General features: G+C 37.9%; 1 protein-coding gene across 1 annotated transcript in view; it reads left to right on the plus strand.

Moving 5' to 3' along the window:
- LOC121317243 (sprouty-related, EVH1 domain-containing protein 2-like) overlaps positions 1 to 13,258 on the plus strand; it is a 45,376-nt gene extending 32,118 nt beyond the window's left edge. The window contains exons 5-6 of the mRNA XM_041252954.1: positions 11,677 to 11,832; positions 12,255 to 13,258. Coding sequence (XP_041108888.1) covers positions 11,677 to 11,832; positions 12,255 to 12,920 — 822 coding nt within the window. The 3' untranslated portion in view covers positions 12,921 to 13,258. The remainder of the gene's footprint in view (positions 1 to 11,676; positions 11,833 to 12,254) is intronic.
- Positions 13,259 to 20,680: the final 7,422 nt, after the last annotated feature.

Below are 20,680 nucleotides of genomic sequence, written 5' to 3' on the forward strand. Positions count from 1 at the left end.
GAAAAATAAATCATTTTAGGTATATAAAAATTGACCACTTACATTATGATGCTGCACCACTAGCAATGTTTGGGTTTAAAGCAAACGCTTTTACAAAGATTGTGCTGTTTCCCTTTCTTTTTTGTTTGGCCTGGAAAGGTTCTGTCGGCTGCATGTAGAGCTAGCCAGGCTCAGCTTGTAAGTCATTATGTTTGAGAAAGAGGCAGGTTTTGGCAGGCTGATAAGATGATTGACGACTTCCTGTTAACTGTTAGGATAAGGGAATTGCAGAACACAACACTCTGAGCAAGGCCTGAGGAACACGCAGGAAGGAAGTAGGATCTGAAGTGAACAGGCCTGAACGAAGCGCAAAGCCTGGCTCTGTCACCTCTGTCTTTTAAAAACCCAGTTCAATGCTTCTCTGCATTGGCTTGGACTATCTGTCTCATTGGTGACAGGAAAAGGGTTTAATCACAACTGAAGTACTTTTTTTTTTCCCCTCAACCTTTGATTTTGGAGAGTTAACCTGCAATTTCCATGGGATATTCAATGTTGGGAACAGGACTGACATTTATCTATTACTGTTTGAATGTTTGCATAGCTGGTTGTACCTTCTAAAGCAATTATAAATTACATTCATGAATTGTGATGTTTTCTTCTTATTTTATCTTGTGATGGTGCAGTGTTTTTATTTATTTATTTATTTGGTTAACAAGAAAGTGAATACTTATTGAGCTACTCCATATACAACTACACACAATGTTAACTGATGTTAATTCATGTGTCTTGTTATTGACTGTTATTCTGTGAAGGATATATAGCCATAATGCTCTGTGGAGAGTGATTGCTTTACATTTCTGCATGCAGACATTTTTTTTTGGAGCAATGAAAAGTAAACATTTACAACATCCTATTTTGGGGTTTGGCAGGAAAGTATAGTACAGCTTCCCCAAGGCTATTAAAGGGTTGTTTATTGCATCAGCTGCTGAGTTCCATTTTGGTGCCTGGACTACTGCAAAAATAATGCAGATGTTTAGCATTACTGCAAATACAGTATGCAATCCCCCCAGACTGCCTTTTAAAAATACCAACCAGGGAGTGTTTTAGGAAATGCATTCTTCACATTCCAACTTTGCAGTTTTATTTATTAAAAAAAAATACTGTATTTAACAGGATATAACCAACTACATAACTTTGTATCTATAAACTAAACTTAAAAATAGAGAGAATGTGTCATTTTGAGTTATGTAGTGTATCTGTATATAAATTGCAAGAGAACATCATTTCAATTTTGAAAAATGGTAAAAATGTCTTGCAATACAGAAACATGGCCCTGTAGCACTTTTGTTTTAATCACACTAAAACATAAATTTTGGAACGACAAAAGGCCAATCGGCCCATCAAAGCTTGTCCCTTATAGCACACTATTGGGGTAGAAACCTTTCGCCATGGTTCCGAAGTCTTTGAAAAATGTACTTGTATAAAACTGCCAGCATATTCAACGTATGCTGGCAGATGAATCAATACTGACTGTTTTAGTTTGATTTCATTTTGTTTTTAAAACCTCTAGCAGCTGTACAATTCTACTAATGTTATTAACCACAGTAGTACAATCTTGTGTAACTAGAGCTGCAGTTGGTCAGGGAGACATTAATATTAACATACACTAATAGCACTTTCTACTGGCACAATTTTGCTTTACCGTTCTGTAGTGGAAAGAAAACTGCGTCACAGTCAAAATAATGTAAAGGATTATGCAGTACCTGAATTTAGGAAATCTAACTTTTTTTTTTTTTTTTTTCATGTGGTATTTTGGAATTTATTAAATGGGAATTTAAGTGTTATAGTGCAAATTAAATATGATTAATTGTATTTTAAGTGGTAGGGTCTGGCATTTATATAGCAAATATCTACATGTTTTCAAGTAAAATGCACATCTTTTTGCCTTGCTGAAACAGTATGTTTTATAACGTGTTTATAGGGTTAAGTGATAAAGTGTGGCTAAAAAATGGTAAGTTACTTTAGCCACTGGCTTACTAAACGAAATTTTTAGGGGGAATGTAGTTGTGGTATAATAATAAATATCTGCAACGGTGTTGGTACAGAGCTGTGTATCAAAGGCGCACCCAGAATCTCGTCTCATCTGTGATCAGGGGGGAATGTGCTAATAAAGGTCAGCAAAGTTCTCCGTGTCTCGTACATTACATGCACCAAACTAATGAACATGCTGTCACAACCAACCCATTGAAGAGTATTGGAAGCTACAAGAAGTATCTTAAGCAAACTAATTTCTCACATAAAGGAACAATCGACAGTGTTTCACAGGATTATTATTATTATTATTATTATTATTATTATTATTATTATTATTATTATGTTACCCAAACTGAAAACACAGCGTAGTGGCCTGAATACAGCGTAATTTTTCCAGGTAACAATGCAACGGCCCGTTATTCTCAACAACCCTGCTCATGTCATTAAGACCGGGGATCAGCCTGGTTGCCCTTCTCTACCTTCTCGGACAGTGAGGTCAGTTTTGTAGTGAGGTGACAAACTGCACCGTGTATTCTAGATGAGATCAAGCTAGGGCATTATATAATCTTAGCATAACCTCTCCACTTGTATTCCACACTTTTTGCAATATAGCCTAACATTCTATTAGCCTTTTTAATTGCCTTGCCACATTGGTGAGATACTTTTTAATGATGACTCCGCTGTAACCCCAAGATCCTTTTCAAAGTCCACTTCCCCAGTTTCCATTACATGAGAGTAGATGTTAAAACTGATTTGAACTCGGCTCTCGCCAAGGTAAGCACCAACTAACCTATTTCCATCTCATCCATTTTATACTTATAACATGGATTTTTATGCCCAATGTGCAATACCTTACATTTACATAACATTAAAATCAATTTGCCCCAAGTTTGCCCAGTTACAGAGAAGGTCCAAATCTCTTTATAGCTGGGCTAGTTTCAGAGTCCACTACTCCTAAGTTTGGTATTCTCTGCAAATTTAAAAATCTTGCAATGTGTATCTTGATCAAAGTCATTTATATAAATGAGGAACAGTAAGGGTCCAAGTACATACCCTTGCAGTACCTGACAAAGTAGCCCCCCCACCACCAATCACATTTTACACATCTCACAGTTAACTAGTTTTATATCCAATTAAATGTATTCTCCTGTATTCCTCCTGATTTTTAATTTGTGTAAATATTTCTTGTGGGACTTTTGCAAAGGCTTTTTAAAATTATATCCTAAGCATTGCAATCATCTCCATTATCTGTAACATCCTGAAAAAAGTCAAACAGGTTAGTTATGCATGACCTCCCTCCTCTGAATCCATGCTGACTACTCCCCATAATATTGGTGTCTTAATATTGCTTCCATTATTTTGAATGTTAAGTAAGTGAAACAAATACCTAATTAACCAGGTCTGTCCTGTCTGCTTTTTTAAATAATGGCGCAATTTACAGTATATACTTGTCCTGCATGTCTTGCATTATAACTTTAAATCTGTTACATTTTACTTCAACTGTTATACTTTCCTATTCCTCTGCCCAGTCTATTTATTTCGGTTCGTCTCATCCCTTCGAAGTTACTTTACCCTAGTTGTCCTACTACTTCTAAATTACATAGCATGTCCTGGTTTGTAAACACCAGATCTAAAATTACTCTGTCCCATGTTACGTTTTTGACACACTGGGTCAGGTAGCAGTTGTTTATTGCATCAATCAGTTCAGATTTTACTGTATCACATTCCACAGGATTTTCAGTTTGTATTGGGGAAAAACTGAAATCACCCATGAATACAGTATTCTTGCCCCTACATGCATCTCTAATTGTTTTGCAGAATTATTTGCAATCATTTTTATCCAGACCTGGGGGGTTCTGTAACATACCTCAATAGTAATAAATAAATAAATAAAAAGGGTTTTTACCTACCAGCTCCACCCAGATGGGCTAATTTTGGTCAATAGCATGAGAGAAATCAATATTCTTTACTTCTAGCCTATCCCTAACATAAAGCTACACCTCCTCTCCTGTCCAGTCTATCTTTTCTGAATAGTTTATACCCTGTATGTGGAATTTTTTTCCGTCTTCAGGACAAAGACAAGTCAGTCTTCAGTTGACGTGTGCTTCTAGTTCTAAAAATTGATTTCTGATCCTTCTGGCATTTAGACAGGCATGTAAGTGACTCGCACATTTTAGCCCTAATTTAAAACCTGATTTTGGTTCTCACCCACCCTCCTGCCTAGTTTAAACCCTTCCTAGTCTCCCCAAGAGTTTTCTATGCTCCATGCCAGAACACCCGCTCCTGTATCATTAATATATCTTTCTTGTAAAGATCCTCCAGTTATCAATGAACCACAAACCCTCCGTTTTACATTTATTCTCTAGCCATATATTAAACTAGTTATTCTGCTAAGCCTCTCTTTCCCCGCACTCAGGACTGGCCCCAGAGAAGATTACATGACTCCTTTTCTCTTTAAGCCTGGCAGCCAGTTTAGTTAACCTCTCTTTCAGTACCTTTTGACCTCCACATGAATGTTATTTCTCCCTACATGAGCAATCACTGTTTGTGACCCGATCTACTCTGTTGGTCACAGATAACTCTTATTACTGGGTCCCTTTTTGCAAATCATCCTGTATACATGCCTTATAATTTAATCCCCATGATTGTCTGCTTGTGACTGTCAACACCGTTTGATCAGCAGGCTTGCTAGTAGCACCAACACCATCCTCCACTGTATTTCTAACCTGTTCTGTAGCCTGCTACAACTCTTCACTTTTGTCCCTCAGGTCGCTGTACAAATTGTTTCTTATATATATATATATATATATATATATATATATATAATATTATATATATATATATCAATAATATATATAGATATATAGAATATATATATACATTTGTATATAATATTATATAATTATAATCATTTTGTGTTTTTGCACATTTTTGTGATATTAAGCGAATCACTGAAATAGTCTTTCTATTTTCATTTATTTGTGTGCACTACAGCCTGGGTTATATCCTGCGGTGGCCTTGACCCGCGTGAAGTCAGCGGCTCAAGTCTCTCCTTCCCAGGGACCCAGCATCATAAGTCTGCTGACTTTGTGCTCTCCCCCCAGGCTGCATAGCTCCGGCTGAAGCTTCTTATTTGTCTCGTTTTTGTTGTTTTTGCCAATATGTGACGATATCGATATACAATTCATATCGATGCCCACCCGTAGAAATTTGTGTTTTCGGTTACTTTTCAAAATGCTTGAGCGTTTCTTTTTTCTGTTAAAATATGTATAGTAGTAACTCGACTGTACTTGCACACTTAAGTTGTACCACCTTTCCTTTGCTGTCTTCCACAACGAAATCCTTATGGTCACAGGCACATTCTTCTGGGGTTTTTGTGTGTAGGCATTTTTGAACATTTCAGCACAATTGTGTTTTAAATCCTCTGTATGTTAACTGTAATACAGCTTTAAAGCATACTAATAAGCCTCCATTCCTGATTGTAATATCGTTTTTCATCTCACAAGAGTAGTCTCCAATAGAAATGTAGGAATGTGCTGTCATTCAGTAGTTGGGGTGGGTTTAAAGTATTCAGAATGAATCAATGATAGATACAAGTCAAGATGGCGGGACATTGCCGAGCAGTACTGGGAAATGTATTTATTATTTTTGTAGTGGGTTTTATTTTTTAATGGGGAAAAGGGTCAAAGTGAATTGATTAACCAATTCCACGTTTTTTCCTGTGTGTATTGGCTATCCACAGATTTCATTTTTTTTGTGTATGGGGGGGGGGGGGTAATCGGTTAAAACCAAAGATCAAAGAGATATATAAAAGCAAGCAAGCAGAGTGAGGCAACGTCTGTATACTGTACATTGCATTGCTTGTTGTTAGCATCATGCCCAGGTTTCCTCCCTGTGAGACATGCAAGGCCAATTTGCCTAAGAAGGACAAGCATGAGATGTGTTCTTCCTGCCTGGGCCCTGAGCATACCAAGTTGGTGCTAGTTAACTAGTTTCTTCAAGTTTTGGCCCCATTCACCAAGCGCACAATGGAGATGGTTATCCCACAGCTCTAAAGAGTACTCTGCCGCTTTGACTGCTGCACAGAGCTGTTCTCCATCACCCTCTTGTAGAGAGGATTGCTGCTTCCTCACCCCATGGCTCTGTGCCCAGGGAGAGCAGCCCAGGCTCAAAACTGGCTGCTTCATGCTCCTCGAGCTCTACCTCTCCTTCCTTCCCCCCCCCGCCCTGGAACAGGAAGAAGAGTCGCCATTCCAGGTGATTGGCAAGCTTGAAGCAGATGGAGAAAATCTGGGTAGCTGTTTCCCATCAGGGAACTATCCTTATGCAATTGCTGCAAGAGCGCTCAGTGGCACCAGACCTGCCTGCCTCCTTGGGGCCCCACAGGTCTGGAAGCGCAGATTGGCCTCTGAGGAGGCAGGCGATCAGGAACTGATGTTCGTGTCCTGAGTACGTTGAGTAGGACAGCATGTCCCCAGGAATAAAGACCTCCCTGTTCGGTGGCTCATGCCGCAACTTTTCCAGTGCCCTGGCCTACAGCAGAGGAAACAAGACGAACCATCTTTGAGGAGCCTACTGCCTCTCCCATAACTCCCCCAGTTCACCCGGATTTCCTCCATGAGAACCAATCGTCCTAGGACCATCCAGTAACTGCTCCTGCTGATTTCTGTTCAGTGGACACCCTATATAGGGTACAAGACATGGAAAAGCTGGGTCTGGCACATTTTCTGCCAGGTGAGGCGTCTATTGCTGCCCTGGTCCAAACACCTAATTTGGCTCTGCTGTCCAAGGGCGCTGCCTGCCCTAACAAGCAATGGCAATTTCTGAGGTTATCCTCAAGAAGGGGCGTTCGCAACAAGGTTAGGGAACTACAACAGTATCCTGGTAGCCTACCAGTCGCAGCTGCTGCTGCCCCTTTCTTCAAGGCACATGCCCTCACCACAACAGCTGGACAAGCTGTGCCTGGTAAACAAAAACGTGGTCTGGTTCACTACCGTATTACTGTATGGGTGTTTACCTCCTAAAGATCCCAACCCTGAGTGGATATATCAACACTGCGCACCAGTGCCTATGATGCAGTCATGACACACCCCCAAGAGGGAATAAGAAGACTACATGCACAGATATAGATCATTTTTCCTTTGAGGACTGAACCTGGCGGGAGAGCCATAGACAGAGTACTTGTTACATTTTATCTGCATTTGTTATTTGTGAATTGTGTATTACACTTATTAATGCGATTTTAATAATTTAGTTTTACGAATTACACTTAATTTTTTGCACATAGTCTATTGCATGAAGCCGGCTGCTACTGTCACCCCTTCCCAGGGATCAAGCAACTTGAGTCTGCTGACTTATGCTCTCCTCGCAGGCTGTCTAGCTCCGTCTGGAGTTAAAAATAAACGCTTTGTTTTTGTAAACTAATTTTTTATTATTTGAACTGTAATTGTGTGATTTACGTGTGTTTTTGTAAAAAATAAATAAATAAAAGATTACAGCTGCTGGGCTCAGCAACTGTGCGTTGAGTGCAGTGTTTTGTTTGGTTACTTTTTTTTTTGAAGTTTAAGAATTTTTCATTGTAGCTAGTTTAATTTTAGTTATAGTTATACAATTTTAGTTATTATTACAGTCAAGAGTTGTGATGACCTTGAAATCTGTCGAGGCAAAAATAACTTGGGTAATGCCAGGCTGTACAACTCTTCACAGTACACTCCTTAGGACAGCCAACCACAAACATGTATTGATCAAAGATTACCATTTACTATCCAAGTCTTGCTGTACAACCCTTCACACAGTTTAATACTAGTCAAATAGATTCTGTGTGCTAGAAACAAGTAGAAAAAAACAGCTGTTTATTTCAGCTTTCCAAGAGATCTGGAGAAAACATAGTGTAGGGCCATATTTATAAAGCATTTACCTTTTTTCCTTTTTGAGAAAAGAAGTCCCTATAGGCAGTTCAAATGCTTATTTTTGATTTTGGTTGAAAATGCTTTATGAATATGGACCATATTGAAACAAAAACTAAACTTACATTACCATTCCATATTTAGATAAGAGCTGTCTCAATATATTTTCATTCCATACATGTAATATCACACTCGTTTTGTTTGATTAAAGAATTTACTGGGTTTTTTTATCTTTATTTTTCCATTCAAGCAGAGAATGGGTGAAATTGACCTTTATGCTTTACTAAAAACAGAATTTTTATGGCATTGTGAAATGTCTTTTTCATATTCAACATGTAACAAAAACATGGTTACCAACATTCTAATTGAAATAACATTTGGTCAGAGCAGAGCGGTACATATAAATAAAGTTCCTACACACATTTAAAATGGTCTCAAATAAACCGCAGCATATGGGTGTATTACACAGACTTTTATAGCATAAATTTACAGGTAAAAATAATATGCACAGAACAAAAGTAGAGATAGTTGAACAGAACTAACTAGCACTTATTATTTACTGGACTGGAAGGCAAGACAGATGGGCCTGCTTTGTCCTGCCACAGAGACTTCAGCCGTCGGTCAGAATATTATGCAGAATATTCATTAAGCAGGGGTGTAGCTAGGAATAGATTTTTACTGAGGCAAAAATTGAATTTTTTTTCTACCACCCCCCCTACATATCCTGTTCATGAATCCTGGAGACTATTAATGTAAACTGCAAAGCAATAAAAGTTGCAAACTCTTTTTACCCAGTGACTGACCCTGGATGGTGTTTAAAATTTCATTACACATTTTTTTAAACAAATCTCAAGGTAAAATCAACTGTTTAAAGGTACTCTGCAACAAACATCCTCTCGTGTGGGTGGGTTACGTCAGTAGTAAAGACCCAATGAGAAACTTTCGTGTTCGGTTGCTAAGGAACAAAAAAAAAAAACAATCAATAATGAAAAATTAATAAATAAATAGACATGTCTACTGACACAAGAATGTAATGTTGCTGGTGCTATATGACGTACCCTAACTCTCAAATCTAGCACAATAGCGCCAAATTTGTACCCCTGAGCATTTTGGGTGCACTAAGCGAACACAGTAAATCTCACAAACAAAACAAACAAACACGGCAAACACCACTGGATAAACATACAATCTTAAATATACCTTTTTTCGGTTTTAACTTTTTGCATGTGCAAGTTCCTTGTCCTTTTACAAGCTGTACACAGCAGTAGTATTAGACTAAATTAGAATTCATTATTTAAAAAAAACCTTCAATCTCAAAGGATCACACAAAAAAATAGCCCCTACAATGCAATTTAAAATAGCTGCATTTTAGATTGTTTTGTGCAAACATCTTAGTAAATTTTATTAGTAAACTGGGTTATTTCTATAACACTGGAAAGATCACACAACTTGAATGGCTTGTATTCCTCTGACATTAGAAATTTTAGCTTTTTATTCCCACATTTGAAAGTCTGATTACAAATAAAAGTTGGAATTTACCAAGTGTTACAAAGGTATGTGAATGAATCATTCTTTGATAATTTTAAAAGTCTTATAAGCAGGTCTCTTAAATCAGTTTTGCCAGTTTCTTACTATAAAAGCTGAGATGGTTCCCTTTTAATGTTGCTGTAATTCTACCCATTCAAAAAGGTTTGTATTTTAAGTTCTTTAGGAAGTAGCATGACCATCCTTCTAAACATTATTTCAGTCATGTTGGCTCAAGCCTTAGCCAGTGATGCGATGAGAGTGACATCTGTATTATGATTTGCTTCGACCCAAAACCTCTGTAGGGCTGAGTATTGGCAGTGTCTTCGCGATACGAGGGTCGCGATACAATATGGATCACAATACTTTAAGTGAAGCATGAAACATAGAAATCACACAATTGTCTCATTTGCTTGTGCAAGTGTTTGCAATAACACTGGTAAAGCTCTTTTGGTCAAATAAACTTCATAGCCTGTTTTGCTATTGTTTCCTGTTTATTCTTTAAAATACATTTGTTTAAAACAAAATTACAAATCAGGGCGTCAGGCAAAGTTTTTTGCCTTAGGAGCCGTTGGCTCTTTTGCCCAAAAAAACTACTAAAACAGTAACTTAATTCTGTACTCACTTGTTTGTTTAAATTTCAGTGAGTTGATTCTGCTGTTTACGATATTACAGTCTACATTTTTACACAACACTAATTTGTTTGGTCATCGTCACAACTGTTGCGTGAAACTGGATTTGCCATAATCTGCTGTTGCTAATACAGCACCTATCTGTGCTTATAAGCATTTGTATTCAATGTTGTGGTTGTTGTTGTTAGTTTATTTATTACCATACTTCATTAAAACATGTAATATTCATTTCTTCCCCTCAGACATTAGTACTATTTGTAGTAGTGATTGCAATAATAATAATATTAATAGGCCTAATCTTCCCGCTATCAAACCAAACCACACCCCAGTCTTGACTGCTCATTAATGTGCGTGACAGTGGCAATTTCTGACAGCACTTCGGCGATAAAGAGCTCTTGTCAGGCCAGGTGAAAACATTGATTGTGGAAATAACACGTATATGTTAAGGAGAGGTGTCTTTAAATAAATCTAGTTGAATCATGCTTAAAAATGCATTCATTTTAAAGAGAAGGTTTGAAATAGGAAATTAGGCCTCCATGACACAGCAACAGTCACTTGCACAGTTTGCATTCAGCATCTTTTTGTTGGTCATCCTGGGCATTTAACAAAAAAATCCTAAACAGCAGAGGGGTTTCGAGACGTTTCTTACAATACAACTTATGGTATACAACGCTGTACTGTAGAGATGGCCTCTGGATAGCACGAGCTGGAGGGGGAGGGGGTGGACGGTGCTTAATTTTCAAAATTAAAATGATTAGTTTTAGCGTATATTTTGTATGTTTTCAAACATTCTACCATATCACTTCTCTTACACTGTCTTGTACACCAGGTATTCAGTACATATTTTAGGAACATGCAAGGAGGGGCAACAAAAAAATTAGCCTCTTTGAGTATTTGAAATGTAGTTGAAACAGATTTATTTGAGGAAGTTAAAGGAGGCTATAGGTACTGTGCAGTTTACATACAGTAACTTAGGTTGTGAAGTTAACCATTCACTGGAATACAGCCGATCTTAACAGCATTTCCACCTTGATCGGTGATTCAAGTCTCATTTCCACATGGCACAAAAGGTCTGGCACCACAAAGCAGGTTAGCACCACACACCTTCAAAACCAGCCTCGTTTCCTGATTTTTATGTGCTTCCAATTATTGAAGAAAAGGCGTTTTTGTGTGCATGTATGTACATGCTGATCATTGTTACTGTGTACAGAACCAGTAACTACACTTGCTGTAACTATACTTCCCCAGCATTCTAAACAGTGAGTGTAGAGGGATTTCTACTGCATTTGGTAGAAAAGAGAATAGTCTAGTTGCAGTTTTTTTTTTTACTTTACTATTACTGTATACTGTAAGTTTTAATATGTGCAGTTGCAGTTCATGGTCTTTTCGTGATCAAAGCCATCCACAAGAGGACACACTTATGACATGAGGCAGGGTAAACTAATACATACAAGTGTTCCAGTGAAATATTAATGTTCATGAACTTAGAGACTTAATCATTTGAGAATATTTCTACACACAGGCACTGTGAAGTGAAATGCTTTGATGCTGTATTTCTTTTGTAATGTGGTAATAATTTATTGATTTCTTCCTTTTTACAGACTGCAACAGATAGTTCATCAAACTGTTCCCAGAAGAAGGAGCTGTCTATGCAGGCACTGGCCTCCTCGACCTTTTGTGAACCCCGCAGACATCGCTGCATCTTGGGCCATTTGCACGACCATTACAGTCCACATGACCACTACCTTCTAGATCAGGTCAGTTGCACAAGGGGGTAGTATTATATTATAGTATATTACATGCATGCTTACATGTATCAAACTGTTAGTGCTTTCCTTTTGTGCTCAGGTGGTTTGGACACATACTGTGGTGGTAGTGACACATACTGGTGGGAGAAGGGTACTGCAGTATGCAAAGGAGAACTTGCTGAAAGCCTCAAGTCAAACTTGCAGCTCAAATGAAAGTAACTAAATATTTACTGTGTAGAAATCTGAGCAGAAATTAAATGTATTTTCTATTTATATTTATAATACATTTTTGAGAGTCTCAGTAGCCTTTATAAGATATATTTGCTTAATTTTATCCGTACTTATAGGCATATAAAGCCTTTTGTCTTTTATTTGGAGTGGCTTTTGGGTGTTCTAAACAACTCTATTTTGTGTCCATGTGTTTGTTTCAGTCTGTACCTAAACTACAGCGTCATGTCAGTTTTCAAGACGACGAGGAGGACATTGTTAGGATCAATCCTCGAGAGAAGACCTGGCTCACAGGGTACGAGGACTACAGACACGCAGCCGTGCGTGAAAAATGTATTGAGACCGAGGTTATGGACTCGTATGTACATTTTACCAAAAATGAGGCATCAAAACATGACTACAATTATCCTTACATCCCAAACTCAGACTCTGGGCTGAGCAAAGACCTAAAGTGCAGCAGCAGTGTTATAAACACTCAGCCTCTCTCTTTGAAATCCAAATCGAGGCGGCGGAAGGAGGATGGTGAGAGGTCAAGGTGCAAGTACTGCAGGGACATGTTTAATCATGAGGAGAATGGGCATGGACAGTGCCAAGATGCCCCGGACCCCATTCGTACCTGCATCCACAGAGTCAGCTGCATGGGGTGTGCAGACAGTTTGCTTTACCACTGCATGTCTGACCCTGAAGGTGATTACTCGGACCCTTGTTCTTGTGATACCAGCGATGACCGGTTCTGTCTCCGGTGGTTGGCACTTGTCGCTTTGTCCTTCTTGGCTCCGTGTATGTGCTGTTATCTGCCGCTGCGCGCATGCTACAACTGTGGTGTCGCATGCAGGTGTTGTGGTGGAAAGCATAAAGCATTAGGATGATTGTTTTGTTGTTTTCTTTCTAAATTCCAGTTATAAATATTAGTACATTAGCTTGGATGAGACTGTATAGATGCAGGTAACTATCCAGCCTCACCCTCTGGTAAAAGAAGTTCCTAATTTTTTATGGGCCTTTTGTGCCACAATGCATTTATCCTTCATCATAAATTTTAAAGGACTAATCAATGAGAACTCATTTATATAAATATGTAACGGGGAGAATGTGTTGTACTTTATATTTCTTGTTGTGTGTGGTTGTTGTGAGACTGTTGTTGATAGGGTTTTTCTTTTTTGCCACAACCAGCCAAGCAAAGACCCTTTTTTTCCCTCTTCTGCAAGCAATGGCAAACTTTATTAAATTTTAAATATATATATATATATATATATATATATATATATATATATATATATATATATATATATATATGGTGTGTGTGGTTTAATTAATCTGTGGCGAATTAATGGTGTGAGCATGCACTGTGTGTGTGTGTCTTGAAAAGAAAATGGATTAGGAACGATTTCACAACCTATAATTTTTACGTTAATTGAAGCCAAAATAACTAAAGTCTACTATAATTTGCTCTTGACAATTATCCTTTAATTTCCTGCAGTAAGAACCTTTTTACTTGTGTGAAAAAAAAGCCTTATTTGACATCCAAAGATCCAAAGTTTCACTTATTTCACTGAATTGAAACATCAGCCAATGGGAGATGACAAGAAGTAAAGGGATTTAAATGTTCACCATCTCACAATTATGTCCTCCTTTCAGTATTTAAAAACAAATTTTTTTATTTTTTTTTTAACAATTTTTTTTTATTATTTATTTATTTATTTTATTTTTTTTAACTATTTTAAAATCAATGCACACGCACATTTATCATTTATAGCAACATAGTTAGTGCAACCTTCAAATATAAAAGGGATTAAAACACATGCTTTAAAAAACATGCCTGGAGGTTATTTTGACAATTAACCCAACCTTAAAAGGTCATGAAGCACTGTTCCTTTGTTAATACATAGACAAATATGAACTAATGAAGCGTGATCGTTTGTTAGTAATTTTGCCAAACTATCTTGCAACATTTGTTTTCTAATAGTCTACACAGTAGCTGAAGACTTCACATCTTTAAAACTATACTGAGAAGAATGAGTGTTCTGGTTTTGTTTCTCATTGGTGATTAGTGTAATATCGGTGGCACTGGATATATAAATGCTTTCAATTGGTGGGCAAGTTGTCAAAGATTATTGTAAATCCTAAGGGAGACCTAAAATGTCCAAAACTTGTAATCAGCTTTAAAATAGTATTTTTCTAATATATTTCAAAGAATATCCAAATAATTTTGTAATAAAAACTAAATATCGCTAGAAATTGTAGCTAGTAGCATAGTACAATCTGAATTTGAGGCAGCTAGGAATGGTTTGTTAAAGCTGGAGGGCGTCTTCAGCCAGATTGATTTCCTGCAGTAAAAATCTGCAATGAGAACGCATCCTTATCCTACTGTGCATTAACATATGTCTTACCCTCCACCCAAGACAAAGAAACTACACATGCTTGCTGTCTTTTTTGATAACCCAACTTTACCAGTTTTGTTTTATATTCACAGTACAGGTATAAAGTTTATGTAAGACTTCTGTTATCTTTGTAATCCTATTTTGTTGCATAGCTGCTTTGGTGTTTAGGTTTAATAGATATGAAAGAAAGGGATGGAATTACTGTATAGTAGCTAGTCAACCAGAGTGACATTGTAAAGTATATGTATATGAAAATAAGTTTATGCACATTTTATATTTTGCCTGGTCACAGTGATAAATCAAAGTTTTTAATGGATAAGCCAGCCTCAAATTAATCCTACCCTTTAAACAGTACCTAAATATAGTACTTTATGGTGGACATATGGTCTTACAAATATAAGAAAGCACAACACTAAAATGAAACCTTATACAAATTGTGCAAGTAATAAAGTGCCCAAAGTTTATTGTAAGTCATATGTTTAGTATGTACTTAAGGCCTTTATGTCCTAGTGTAATTTATTTGGTATTGCAAGTTAACACATTTACACTCATTTTGATAAGTGAAATCATGACAGAAATGTATAACAGATTTGTATATAGCCGTTCTTATTGTACGTTTCCCATTTTAAAATGTGTAGTATTCCACCCAGTCAGCTTTGCAACACTGGCATCAGTCGTTGGTAGGGAATTTACATTTTATTTTTGTATCTGTAGTAAGGAAAATTAACCAAAACCGTTCATTTATTGGGTGCAGTCTTCAGCAAATGCACACATTTTAATAACAGAAAAAAGTGCCTGAAGCATACATCTACCATCTCCTTATGTAAAAAAAAAAAAAAGCAAAACGCTGTTGTATTGATTAGTATTGGTTTTCTTTTTTTTTTTTTACAATACGCATTTTTACCTCTGTAAAAAGCTACAAAATATCAAGTGTATGATGTACATTTTTTAGTTCTGTTTTTTTTTAATTGTTTCTAATATGTATGATTGTAGCTTTTGCTTTACAAATGTACTATGTAAATACAAATACATCATATCGAAATACTGAAAAATGGCCTGATCAGTTGATATGTCTCCTACAATTCCATCATATAATGACTGTTTAGTGTGGGGTATGGCAGGTTAGAGAAACAAGTTGCTGCACATCTATGGATCCACAAAGAGTTGAATTATCACTGGTAAGTACTGTAAAGCAATCCACCATTGAAAATAGATTGGTAGCCGTAGTGAGATGTTTACCACTAAACAACTCGGTTAGAGGTAGCCAATTATTTTTTGCTTGCAAGCAGATTTTATATTATATATATATATATATATATATATATATATATATATATATATATATATATATATATATATATATAAAAAAAAATGTATATTTATAAAATGTATTTATTAGTGGAGCAACAATTAATTGATGCTTTGATTTATTGAACATCTGTCCTTAAATTTCCCGAGCTTTAGGGCCCCCCCCCCCCCCCCCAATAGGGGCACCGCGTAGGTCATTGGGCCCGAGGGGACCTCACGTCCTACGTGGGATATCAGACCTGCAGTCTGGACGTTCAGGTCCGAGTCCAGGAAACGTCTTTGCTCCTGTCCAGGAGGGTCCCCCGGCAGCTCGGGCCCCGGGAGGAGGGAGGGCTAGGTTGGCCAGGGTGTCCTCGGCTCACCGCGCACCAGCAACCCCTGTGGTCTGGCCGGGCGCCTGCGGGCTTGCCTGTAAGCTGCCCAAGGCTGCGTTGTCCTCCAACACTGTAGCTCTGGATGGCTGCAAGGTGAGTCTGCAGTGTGTAAAGAAGCAGTTGGCTGATGGCACACACTTCGGAGGACAGCGTGTGTTAGTCTTCGCCCCTCCCAAGTCAGCGCAGGGGTGGTAGCCATGGGCTGAGCCTAAAAATAATTGGACATTACTAAACTGGGGAAAAAACAATTAAAATATTTGGCGACCACAAAATTTTAAAAAAATTCCAGAACTTCGATTATATATTGGAGAATCGCTGTATCAAATTAGAATGCAGTTTGAAGTCTGCTGTTGCCGGTTTGCATTAAAACCTTGAGTGTGTGAGAATGCGCTTCTTTTAGTGCGTACAGTAGATAAACAACATCAGTGCATTGCTAGGATACACACTTTAGGCCTCAACATTCTCATTTGCATGTCATTAAACATAAATGAGAAAAAATATTAAATTGTTTATCCAACAAAATTTTAACCCATTAAAGTTAGTTTTGATTTAATTATTGAATTCACGTTTTCTTGATTTAAGAATTAAGATGATACGCATCTTTTTTTTAATCTCTTAAATCTGATTTGCCTTTTGTTTCAAAAAATGTGTTTGTATTATACAGCAATATTTAGTACAGTAGTTTTTGTTTTTTAGCATCAAGTTTTCAATTTGAATGCAAGTTGTGGCTTCTTAAGTATTATGCACAACAGTGTTTTTAGTTATTGAATCTTCTCTTACTGGATCTTCTGTTAAAAGTGGTCACAAACATGAATAAAACTTTTTTTATTTTACAGACGTAATAATAGCAACTATTTACGTTGATGCCATTAACTATTCTTATATAGAATGCGTTGCTGATACATGTATGATATAGGATAGTGTATATATGGTAAATTAAAATCAATGTATTTGCATGTGTACACCAATAATTGGTAGCCGGACGGCAAGGCACGTGACTAAATAAGAAATATACGGAAAGAAAACAATAGGAAGTTTTTGTTATTTTAGCCGATATTGTACACAGATATTCATGCTTGAATTTCTTCCAGCACATAATTCAATGTTTGATGAGGTGCACGCTTATACTAGTGACATAAGGATACTGAGACAGTTTTCCTAGTGCTCAAAAGAGCAGTGTTTGGATTTTTTTTTAATATCTGAAGACAACAATAGGTTAGCCGAGTTGTGTAGAACTGACTTGTGTGCAGAATCCTACACTGATGTGGAGGGTTTTTTTTTTTTTTTAAAGGATTCTCTTTGAGTATTTAAGACTCTGGAGTGTTTGCTTGCCTATGCTAATCAACACTCCCTCGCGTCCAAACAGAAAAACAAGTCCTTTTAGTTAGTGCAGACTGCCGGGTATTATTATTATTATTATTATTATTATTATTATTATTATTATTATTATTATATTACACAATGTATTTTAAAATGGTCTTTTGTAAGGTGTGTTTATCTTGCTTATCCGCATTGCTTGCGGGTGATTTACTGTGCCGACTTTTGTTAAGTAACAATTTCAAGTTTGACTGAATTTTGTAACTGGAAATTTTATATTTTTATGACTTATTAAGTGAACAATTTAAGTTGTGCTGCATTTTTAAGCAGCCTATGCTTAAAATAAGAATTTAAATAACATTGTTATAGTTGACGTTGAGTAGGCTACATTTCTTTTCTACTGCACAGTTTATGTACAAGTTGTTATACGCAATGTTTCACAGCAAGTGGCTATAAAAGTTAATATCACATTATGTATTTTTTTCTACAGAAGTGTTTACTAGTACAAATGCAACATGTTATTTTTGTGTGACTGTTGTAAAACAAATGTATAAATTGCTGTCAAGCACACAATCTATAATACTACGTTATTCCTTGTATTAATTTTCTGAAGTAAATGCAACAAGTAAACAATACCTGTTCAGTTTTTTCATAAATACAAGTAAACTATCTATTAATTTTTAACATTTATAATTATAAAACAGTTTAAATATAGGTTCTATGCATTATTCTAGTAGTTTTGCACTATCAGTATCGGCCAATGTGGATATATAACCATCAGCTATCCATCGGCCAAGAAAATCCTTATCGGTGCACCCCTAATTTTATTTGTATATATTTCACTGGGTGCCTGCGAGGGCTTGAGAGTAAAGAAAGGCGTGTGGGGCAGCGAGCTTGAAGCATGTGACTGCTTGAGTGACAATAGTGTTAGACATAAGACAGGCTGGACAGATCCCTGTACTCAAAGGGCTTGAGACGAGTAAGGGCCAGGACGAGACATACAAACAAGACACTCTGAACTCTCACCAACGAGGATGAGAAACGGAACATACGGAAGTCCAGGCCGGGTCAGGCAGCATCCTCTGGCTGCTGGGCAACAAGGAGAATGAGACACAGATGACAGAAAGAAGACAGATCGTGTCACTACTCAGGCAGCATCCTCAGGCAGCATTGGCAGGCAGCTGGGTGGCGTGGAGAGTTAGGGAAGTGTCTCGGGTCCGTATAGGAGAGAGGAAGGCATAACCCACCCACCGTCCCCACCCCCTCAGAGGGGGCAAGAAAGGTGCTCAGACCTAGAAAAAAAACTAGGCGGAGTGATAGCAGGTTGTGGAAAGTATAGATGTGGCTGGGGGAACCATCGGGGACAGCAGTGACATAGACAGGAGGCCAACCCGGTCCGGGGAGTGAGACTCACTTCCCCCCCAAAAGGAAGAGCCGCGACTCCCCGCAGAACCACACCACGTAGATAGGAAAGAGACCGCAGAGCCGCACGTAGATGATAGAAAAGGCTGGAAAGAGAAACAAATTGGAGAGGTTAGTGTGACAGGCTATGGATTAGAGGCCATCCGTGCTGTGGAGAGGGAAAAAAAAACCTTTCGGAGGAAACCTCTGCTGGACCTGGGGGAGAGGGCGCCCCCCATTCCAGGCATACTAATGAGGGACTGGTGAACTGCTGCAATGTCCATGGGAGATGACCTGATATATACCCCCACTGCTGAAAAGAACCAGCGCCTATGGTTTTAATCAGGAACTGGTTGATTCCGGCACATGCTGCAGAAGTGGCTGCTCTGATTTGGAAGGAGTGGGGAGAGCCCAGACCTGGACAGAAGGGTGTTGAGATGACAAGTAAACCAATGTCTTGTAATGACGATTCTTGGAGTCTGGAGAGGATCTGAATGGAGACAAGAGTTCCTGGTGGCGAGAAACTTGGTTAGGGCAGTGCTGGGACAGAAAGGAGAGTCAATTTTTTTGAAAACTTAACACACTGACCTTGATTTAACAGTCTGTTTTTGAAATCCTGATGAATAGGAACCCAAAGGCGGCGACGAGGCACAGAGCTTCCACGACGATGCCATTGAAAGTGGTGAAGCAGCCGCGACGGTGGGAGGAGATGAGGCGAAAAAGAATATCCAATGAGATTTGCTGTCTTGATGGAGAGGCGGGAGGTAGGCTCTCAGTCGGACTTCAGGGATTGAAAGTGGGGGGGTGGGAACTGGAGGCGGAACTAGTGCTGGGTACCCGAGAGGTAATTCCTGATGGAGGAAGGGGCCAGGTTAAGGGATAGCCTGAGGTATGAGATAATAGCGAGGAGATGCTGAAGGTTATACTTGGTGAAAGAAATCTGATTCTGGGCACAGAATGTGGTGAAGAAAGACCAGACGGGCCGACTGGAGGATGCCGGAGAGGGTGGAGTTGACAACGAACTGCAGGAAGTGATGGAAAGTTGGGAAAGTGCGGGATTCGAGGCGATAGCAAACCAGCTTAAATTATGTAGCGCTTGTGGTGTTATGCTGCCATCTAGAGATTGTGATTGGAAATGAAACTATTGGTTTGAGTGAAGCAGGGTAGCATATGTTTGGTTATTTGTATTTCAAATCCTTGTCTGTGTGTGTGTGTGTGTGTGTGTGTGTATATATATATATATATATATATATATATATATATATATATATATATATATAATATAAAAATAATAATTAGGGCTGCTCCGATTAATCAACTAATGAATTGATCAGGTATCATTTTTTTTCACAATTTAATCTAGAATCATTTAATTTTTTTTTCACATTATAAAATGTCACATATTTGCCCTGACTGCTTACCCGCCCTGAACAAAGTTTTATCAACGTCAGTCATGTGGACAGCGCCAATGCAAAAGGCTACAGCAAGTATGTTTACATTATTTTTTTTTTATAGAGAGTTCTGTCTCTTTTCACTGCTGGAAAGGGCACTAATAGGAATAAAAAAGCACATCATTTCAGCACTGGTAAGAGTGCTGCTGTGACAGATATAAAAAGCTTGCATAGGAAGGGTGCTGACAGGAAGTAAACAACGAAACGCTCCAACGCATTATGCAGGTGCAGGTACAGTTGTGTGCAATTTCTGTGTTATGCTTTTAATTTTTAGTCTTTCATTTATTTGAGCAAACGAAAACAACCTTTTTTTAATAGTAAACCCACAATGCACTTGCAAAGTGCACTAATAGACCTACTGAGTATCATTCTAAATAATAGGTTTATATTTAAACAGAGA

Source organism: Polyodon spathula, chromosome 6 (assembly GCF_017654505.1).
Source record: "Polyodon spathula isolate WHYD16114869_AA chromosome 6, ASM1765450v1, whole genome shotgun sequence".
NCBI lineage: Eukaryota > Metazoa > Chordata > Actinopteri > Acipenseriformes > Polyodontidae > Polyodon > Polyodon spathula.